The sequence below is a fragment of the Magnolia sinica genome, chromosome 19, assembly GCF_029962835.1.
Source record: "Magnolia sinica isolate HGM2019 chromosome 19, MsV1, whole genome shotgun sequence".
NCBI lineage: Eukaryota > Viridiplantae > Streptophyta > Magnoliopsida > Magnoliales > Magnoliaceae > Magnolia > Magnolia sinica.
Window position 1 is genome coordinate 26,200,494 of NC_080591.1, and position 9,423 is coordinate 26,209,916.

General features: G+C 37.5%; 1 protein-coding gene across 1 annotated transcript in view; it reads left to right on the plus strand.

Annotated features, from left to right (window-relative positions):
• The window catches only part of LOC131234487 (uncharacterized), a 32,195-nt gene extending 26,463 nt beyond the window's left edge, over positions 1 to 5,732 (plus strand). Inside the window, exons 10-14 of the mRNA XM_058231405.1 lie at positions 466 to 519; positions 1,523 to 1,564; positions 3,668 to 3,746; positions 5,171 to 5,241; positions 5,324 to 5,732. Of these exons, the coding sequence (XP_058087388.1) occupies positions 466 to 519; positions 1,523 to 1,564; positions 3,668 to 3,746; positions 5,171 to 5,241; positions 5,324 to 5,419 (342 nt within the window). The 3' untranslated portion in view covers positions 5,420 to 5,732. The remainder of the gene's footprint in view (positions 1 to 465; positions 520 to 1,522; positions 1,565 to 3,667; positions 3,747 to 5,170; positions 5,242 to 5,323) is intronic.
• The last annotated feature ends 3,691 nt before the right edge of the window (positions 5,733 to 9,423 follow it).

Below are 9,423 nucleotides of genomic sequence, written 5' to 3' on the forward strand. Positions count from 1 at the left end.
AGGATGCGATACGTGACAAGATACCGAGATTTCGAACACTGGCCACAACATAGCTTGGTTGATTTGTTATGAAACTGGAATATGGTTCAGTACTCAAGAGTCTTGGCCAACTGACAAGCCCATGATGAATTGTGAGTCATTCAAATCAGCATCTATGCAGTGGTCTGCTATGATCTCCATGTGTATGTACATCATTTGAAGAAAATTCAATGATAGAAAATCATATCAGTTAAGGTGGACTGCATAAAATCACCACCCCTGACTTGTTAACTTGAACCAAATGACTGTAAGTTAACAAGTTCAATAGCAATTATTTACAAACCATCACAGCTTCTACTACAGTTTATGTTCTCATCTTTGGGCTAGATGAGTCTCTTTTACAACACCATGAAGCAAATCAAGTTTCATGATTGTATCATACATATGATTAATGCTTTTGGAATTAACAATACCTCTAATATGCAGGTACCATACCTCAGTGCCTCATTTGGAGTTATCTATGTCCTTGTGAAACCATCTGTAAGTATCATGAAATCAGCATGATCTCAGTTGGAAATCATCTATGTCATTCCATGTTGTCAAAATCCTATGATTTACGATTTACGACATACGATTTTAGTCGAATCTTAAGCAAAATGATTTGAATCCTAACCTTGAATCCCTTTTCGTATGAATCCTATGATTATATAATTTGAATCTTACGATTTACGATTCAAATTATACTTGTTCTCATTTATTTTAAAGCTTCATTTGGCTTTCATTTTATGTTTTTAAATTGATGGGAGCTTTAAGAATCGTTTAGAAAAGGTAAATTATTTTATTTGTTCTTTGTAAGAGATTAGATGATATGTATTCTCTTCAACATTAAATCATGTAGCTTTTTTTTTTTTAATATTTTTTTTTTTCTGATTTCTTACTTCTTAACTGGTTGAAACACCAAATTGATGTATGACTTGCTGGAATTTTATTATGGATGGTTACGATCATGTTGACTTATATGTATTATGGAAAGATACTTCGAAATCAAAATATCTTTTTTCGTTGGTCTACAATATCGAAGGCCGCTTTTCCACCTTGATTCTGCATTCTAGAAAGGTAACAAGAACATAAATTATTAAAGGACCCTCGTATATATATTTTTAACGGAAATTTCTCGAAAGTCAAAAAAAAAAAAAAAAAAACAAGAAGAAGAAGAAGAAGAAGAAGGAATAGGATTCCTCATGGCATGGTATTACTCAGTGCACATTGATGGCAAAAGGAAGATTGATGAGTTTCAAAAAATTCTGATTTGTTTATGTTAAAAAAAAATAATCATTTTTTAAGAAATTAATTAAAAAAATCTTATGTTTTACGATACGATTTATGATTCGATATGACTCAACCCATAGTATGATTTACGACATAATAACGATTTTGACAACATTGGTGTTATTCCTCAGACATACCTTTATTTTTCATCTTCATTTCATTCAGTTGTGTTTCGATTGTTACAACGTTGATTTCATCTCTTGACATTGGACAGACTTATGCAGTAATTTCAAAAGCAGCGATCTCAGCTGACCAGGTAAAAGTCCCTTATCTAGTATCACTTTGGTGATTTTCCTGGACAGGAATTGCACATGCTATAATGTTATAGCTTCTTTTTTTTTTTTCTTTTTTTTCTTTTTTCTTTTTTTTTTTTTTAAATTTTTTTATTTTTAAGCACTTGATAAAAAGCAGGGGCCATGATATTATATTTCAAAAGAGCTATACAGTTTTAATTCAGGTCTCTTGTTACCATCATATGGTTATGATTATAACTTTTAAGTCATATTGGCAAAAGCACAATGGAAGCTCTTGCTTAGACCTGCTGGTGGCACCAAATTCTAACCAAACTGAGACTTCTTTCCCTTCTAGGGAACCAAAACAAAACACAGGCCATAGTATTAATGATTCCGTCATGGCATTTTTTCTTTTCCCATATTCTGAACTGCCAAGTGAGAGGCATTTTTTCTTTTTTTCCATTTTCTGAATTGCCATGCACGGAAAAGGGCATGCCTACAGCAAGTACGCTGTGTCATTCTTTCACTTCAATGAATTGAGTCTGTCATAGAATGCTGATGGGGCATTAAACAAATTCATTGTCATCATTTCAGCCTTGCCCCAACTAATTGGGGCTGGCTACATGAATCTTGTTCTGCTATTCCACCCTTTCAAGGGCCATATACCTTCAGTTGCCCAGAGGTCATCGATCCTTTCCTTATTACCTCAATTCATGTCCTTTTGAGCCTTCCCCTGCCTTTTTAGAGCCTTCAACTCGTAGCAACTCACTCCTAACTAGCGCAGTTCTTGGTCTACACGCATGACCAAACCATCTAAGTTTGCTTTCCCTCATTTTATTACCTATTGGTGTTACTCCTAATTTCCCTCAAATGCATTCATTTCCAATTCTATCCTTCCTTGTCTTGCCACTCATCTCAACACCCTCATTTCAGCTACACATCCTATGAACATGTTGTTCCTTAACTGCTCAACATTTTGCCCTATAAAGCATGGCTGGTCTTATAGCTATCCTATAAAATTTCCTTGTCAGTTTGAGTGGTACACAACGATTACATAAAAATCCAGATGCTAATTCATCTGTAAATATATTATTTAAGGATAACAATGTAGGGAGACAGTTTTAAAGTGCGAGCCCCATTTTGTTCCTTTACTACCCAACATTTCAGTTACACTCATCCAAATGAACATGTTGTTCCTTAACTGCCCAACATTCTGTCCATGAAGCCATAAAATTCCCCAAGGCACATTCTTCAAATTCATGTGTAAATATATTATTTAAGGATAAATACAGAAGGGGACATGATTTCACAATGCGGTGTGGTTCCCTCTCCAACACACACAGACATGATTTCACAATGCGGTGTGGTTCCCTCTCCAACACACACAGACATGATTTCACAATGCGGTGTGCTTCCCTCTCCAACACACACAGACAGACCCCCCCCACAGGTGCGCCCCATTTTACAGGACCAATCAGAGTCTGCTGTCTTTCTACCTATGCAGCTTGACTTGAATTGTATAATGGAAAGTATTCTTTATTAACCCCAGTTAAGATTTCTTTTGCGCTTCTACTCCCCCTTGTATTCCTTGCAGTTCATTTCAGTTATGTGGGTTGCATATTTTCCACATTTAAATATAATTTTGAAATATATAATTTCATCATGTGGGTTGCATATTTTGCATGGCTAGATCTTGGTGGGCATCCAATCTTAAGACTCATGCAAATCTACCATAGAAAAGCTGACCCAAATTGTTGGGACAAGGCTAAGATAATAATGATGATGATATTTTCGTTGTCTAAATATTCCCTCATCTTTGATTCTTTTTGGTCTTTTTTTTTTTCTGGGCTCTGCCTAATAAATTTTTTATTCATCTTTCACAAAAAAAAAAAAAAAAAGAAAAAAAAGAAAAAAAAAAAAAAAAGAAAAAAAGGAAAAAAAGAAATCCATGTCTTCATGTTTCAACCATTTTATAGAATGCCTGCAGGCTAACAACTTTAAATTTTATGAACTTTCCTGTTAAAATCTATAAAAATAATGTTCAAATTCATGAAATTCCTACTGACTACCTACTTATTTTCCTCATGCTGCACACTAACTCACTGAAAATCCAATCCGTATTACAGGGAAAAGCGCAAGGATTTGTTGCTGGCGTGCAGTCTGTGGCGAGTTTCTTATCACCAATTGCAATGAGTCCGTTGACCTGTAAGTTGCATTGAAGCAGTCACTTAAATTGAAATTCTTTCACTGTTTAAAATTCCCATTATATAAAAGCCACTAGATCCATTCATTGCACAAGAAAGAACAGGAACCTTGCTATACACGCAACTCAAAGCTTTGAACAGTACATGCTGGTTTTCAATTCTGACAATTGGAGTACATGTTCCAGTGATCCTGACCTTTGTTCTGTTGTGTCCCACCATGAATGGACCCTACCCCTAAAATCCCCCAGATTGGAAGATCCTAGTTGCCACTTTTTGGACATTTTCCAGTTGAATGTGTGCTGTTGCCTGTGTTTTATTTCCACACCCATCTATTTGTAGGCCACAAGTATAAAGGTTACAATTTTTCCTATCAAGGTCGTCGACTACCACAGCATGTGCCCCACTTCTCATAATTGAAAACCCACCAGTACTGTTGAAAGCTTTGGATTGTGCATCCTATATTTCCTCTTCTATAATTCCCAACAGTGAATTTTTTTTGTCCACTTCAGTGCCACATAGCAGTGACTTTGATATTGTATTGTGTCCTGTGGTTTATGATATTTTAAACCATGTAATAGCACTCATATTTCTTTGACATCTTGTAGAGATGGTTGTAATCTGCTTAAATCATACCTCTCAAAAAATAAATAAATAAATAAAATCTGCTTAATTCATCTATACTGGCCGATATGGCACATGCAATGCACATGGAGGGAGATGTGATTTGTAAGACGCGGGAGAAAGGGGAGGAGAAGCGGTTGTGAAAATGTCTCTTTGATGAGGGGTTTGATATAGAATGTCTTGAGGTTTTGCTATTTTTACATTGGGACTTCAGTTGTTGAATCTGAGGCTGTGTTTCAACAATCCAAACCATTATTATGATGGGCCTCATTGTGAATGGGGGATACCTTTTGCAAAAAAGAAAAATAAAATAAAAATCTTGGATAGGATATTTCAACCCTTTGATCATTGAACTCTTTTTCTTGAATATGGACAATCTCCTTTAAATGCTCTTTCATGGCTGTTGGTGGATGAGCTGGTGGAGATAGTGTAGTGTGGATGAGTGATCCAAAGTTCAATCCCTGGCAGTGTTACCTTTCAAAAAAAAAAAAACATCATGCAATACATTCAATATTTCTCATGTGATAACTGATATGTTTTTGTATCCCTTGGGTGAGATACATCCCATTGATACCGATGATGAAAACATGATCCATACATATCCACATGCATGCGTGCACACACACGTGTGTGCTGTGGGATTGTGGGCAGAGAAAGTGGTATGTGTGGGCGGGCGGGCAGAGAAATGGGTATTTTAGTCATTGCTCAATTACAAGTGTACATCAACAGTGAAGACTCATTTTCCAAATCCATCTATATCTCAAGCTATAGAATACCTTTCCTAACCATCTGAAATGTTTGCAGCTCTGTTCCTATCAAGCCATGCTCCATTTAATTGCAAGGGTTTTAGCCTCTTGTGCGCATCGATTTCCATGGTTCTCTCTCTCTCTCTCTCTCTCTCTCTCTCTCTTCATATGTATCCATCATTTATCATTGCAAATCCTACTTGGTGTCCAGGTGATTGCGTTGGGTCATGCTTGGCTGCTAAAGCCAGACCCATCTGCAGACAACAACGATGACGATGAACATGTTGAAGCTCCCCTCCTCTCATGACATCATGATTGGCCCCATACTGACAGCTGACGCCCAACGCCATCTCCATGGTCTATGATAAAAGCAGACACTACCACCACCCCTTGCATGCAGTAACCCATTCAATCTAAAATTTTCCTTCTCGGTTTGCTTTGGCTTAATTTGCATTTTTCAATCTATGTCTGTAATGCTGTGTTTATAATGTATTTGTATGAAGTTCTTCAGATTATATCATAAAGAGAAGTGCTAAGGCAATGCGCTTGATATCAAGCACGATGATGGAACTGAAACCAGGAATTATAAATGCATGCCTTACTGTATGGTTGAGATTGCATGATCAACTGGATTGACTAGCTTGGACGCTCTAGATTTTCAATCTGAAACTGGAATGGGCATCACTTCTAATGATCAGGCAGCAATGGGAACTCTCTCTATTAATAGGAAACTTTTCAGGACTTGGTTGGCATATGAAGAGAAGAAAAGGTGAAGAGATCAACCGATTTTTGGAGCCCTGTCCTCCATATGAAGTTTGAATTGGAGTGACCAAAAGCTTGTAGGGGTAATCCTTATCATGGTGAGATTTTCATCTTTAGATGAGATATTCCATTAGTATGTTGCCGTACAACTCAGGCAGGTTGGAACCTGAACCTGACCAGACCTGACCTCAAGAGTACCCAACCAGTAACCAGACCTGACCCTAATTTCAACCCAAGGCGCCTAACTGGAACCTAACCCGAACCCGAATTCCTTTGCTCAACCCTATACTGAGCCAACCTGATCCAAATACATGTGACTACTACCAACTTGACCTAAACTGACCTGAATTTGCTCAAACTGAACCAAGCCCAATTTCAAATCAGGAATCTGATAACCCAACCCTAACCCAGGTTTGTTTGGGTTGACCCAAACCCAAGTTTCAGCCCTGCTGGTATGTATGTGGCATCATTATTTAGATGAGAAAGTCCATTACCATGTTTCCATCATTATTTACTGCTATAATGCTTCTGATATGAGTGCGTCTCTGTCACAAAAAAAAAATAAATAAATAAAATAAATTCTAAACCATTGATCAAATGGTGATGCAGGACAATTAGCCCCACATCTCATGGGTTAAGACCTCGGCCGAACCAAAATAAAATCTGAACCATTGATCAAATGGTGATGCAAGACAATTAGCCCCACATCTCATGGGTTAAGACAATTAGCCCCTGCATTAAATGGCCTACAATGCTCGGCACGAAATAAGTTCGAAATCTAAGTTTGAACAAGATGGGCCACATCTGTAATTCAAAAACTCGAAAATTCAGAGATGATGTCTAGCTGGGTTGGGTCAGCCCGAAGATGAGTCTTTACCTTACTGACCTAATATTTTAATAATTAAAACTATATATATGGGTTGTTTACAAAAGTTTAAATTCTTGGAATAAAGATAAAATAGATAAATAACCAAAATCCAAAATTAGATGTAGTTTTATTGTTTGCTGCAATGGTAGCTGGCACTCCCGAAAATGGCTGATTGGGGGATTAACTCAGCCGAGTCTTGCTGAGTCGTATAGAGTCAATCAGGTTTTCAGGCTGACTCGACAAGTTTTCTCAAGTCCTGACAGAGTCATGGTAGTCATCGAGTTTTCAAGAGAGCTCGAAATCTCGTTGAACTGAGTTGACTCTGCCGAGTTTCAAGTCGACCCAAAGAATTTTTGAACTATACTACATTCTCCAAATCCCCCTTTCATCAGTATATGTAAACCCTTGAGACACACGTATGGTGTGGTAAAACCTACTGTTGTTGATTTTTCACAAGACAGCGGAAATTAACAAACCAGAATAATGGATACTGGTTTAGATATTATCAACTTTCAAAAGCAAAAAAACAAAAAAAAAAAAAAAAAACTTTGATTGCCATCATTTAATTTGAATTTCACTACTGCTCTTCCAAATTAGAAAGTCCCTCCTGATTCATCACAAGAGAGAGAGAGAGCCACTACATGTCCAAGGTGGCGTCAGCATGTGTACCTAATAATTAGTTGTAGAAGGCCCCGCACGTGTGGAGGATGTACAACATATATGGATGGACACATGACAAATGTACCATGTGTACAACTTGGCACATGTAGCACGTTCCCCATGTAAGGGGTACTTGATTGTGGAATGTCACTTATTTATGGTGTTTGAAAATGAAAGATGACATTTGTAATAGACGGCACATGTACACCACAACAACATCATAAATCATAATAGAGACAAGCAAGTGAAATGTAGTTATATGAACAATGAATTCCTTTCAACAGTGAAAAAGTAAGGGTTGTTTGAGTTCCTTTAATCTTAGCACAGAGAAGATCGTCATGACCATTTTCATGTTTTCAGTTTGACCGGTGGATGTGAACTGATTCCCATCGGTCCGACCAAAGGTCCCATCAATCCAACTGACAGAACTCAAAAGCTCGAGTAAATGTAGGTTTTATTTTCAAATCTGATATGAGAGTGTATAAATACCTTACTAATTGTAATTAGAGTTAATGCTGAGAGCTTAATACAAATATTCAAGAGTTTTAAGAGGAAAGCTAAGGTTTCTACTATAAGTTGTTATATCTCTGGTAACATTCTTCCAATTATAGCGGATTGATCATTGCTTTGTGTCGTGCCCCAAACTTGGAAACCAGGCTCATTAAATTCCTGGCAGCTGAATTTGGTGTCAACAGTCTCCGTAATACCTCATTATCGGCTTCTAGCTCGCATATGTCAAGTTCCGATCTTGAGATCCCACAAGGAGAATTTTCAGGTATTTTATATATATATATATATAAAGATAAAGGAGCATAAACATAAGTGTACCAAAGTCATAAAGATATCATCATCACATATCTATTATATAATCTTTGAGTGTAGTGTTGGAAAGGAAAATATAAAATATAACCAAGAACTCAAAAGATCATGCTCATATCTGGTCTCAATGCTATTGATATGCCCTAGCATCACCTACAACATAAACAAATGTGCATAAGCCTCCTATGAAGCTCAGTAGATGCATGTGTACGTGCACAATGCATATGATAAGAATATAGATATCAAAGTATGCAGAAGGTGATTGAGGGCTAAGCTACCAAGTCTATGAATGCTATTAGTTATACCAGGCTATATAATGTAAGGACTATATGGTCGAGTGTCATATGTTAGAGATGCAACGCAAACATGTCAATCCTCAATGTATTAGATCAATTTGTAACTAGAAACATCACCGGGGTCTAGTATATTCCAACACTGGTTGCTGCCCATCGCGTGCATGACAAAGTGAGTAGAAAATACCTCACTATCCACCTCATCAATGGTACGCCAATGCCCACCTGGCTCGTCGATAGCAGACCCATTTCACGAGCTGGTCAAACTCAACCTAACTTATAGCCCTAAATACCCTAGTAAATAAGGTCACACTCCTTTCTAACCGACCTCAACACAATGGGAGACGCAACATACAGTATTTGGCACTCGGGCACTCATCTTATCTCGGTCTCGATGTTAGAGTATCCTACTAGCATCACAAGGTTTAGGGACTTTCACCTAAGGACATCCATAGCGTTCAAGTGCTAAAACACATGTTTCAAGTATTCAATTTAGTCATCGACGGTATACCTGTGGAGGCCATAACCCTGATGTTGCTAGGGTGTAAAAGTAATCGTAACATACAGTATGCGAAATGCATAAGTCATACTATCTAGGTCATGCACCAAACTTGCGCATAGCGCGCGATCATGTGGGGCAACCCTATCTTATATAGAGTCCCATAAGTGTCTCAAGCCAAAGGGCATATGCTATGAACAATCGTCATCCACAATAGGCATACAAATGATGTGTATGGGCATATAATTGGGCATGATATCCATTACACTAAGCATATTATCAGTGTATCCTATCAAGCCAAGTAAACTAGCATGTTATCAGACATGTTATGTGATAATCAGCCTTAAATGACACATCATATACAAAGAGTAAGACCCAAATGGAAGGCCCCACTAGAAATATAGAGGTCT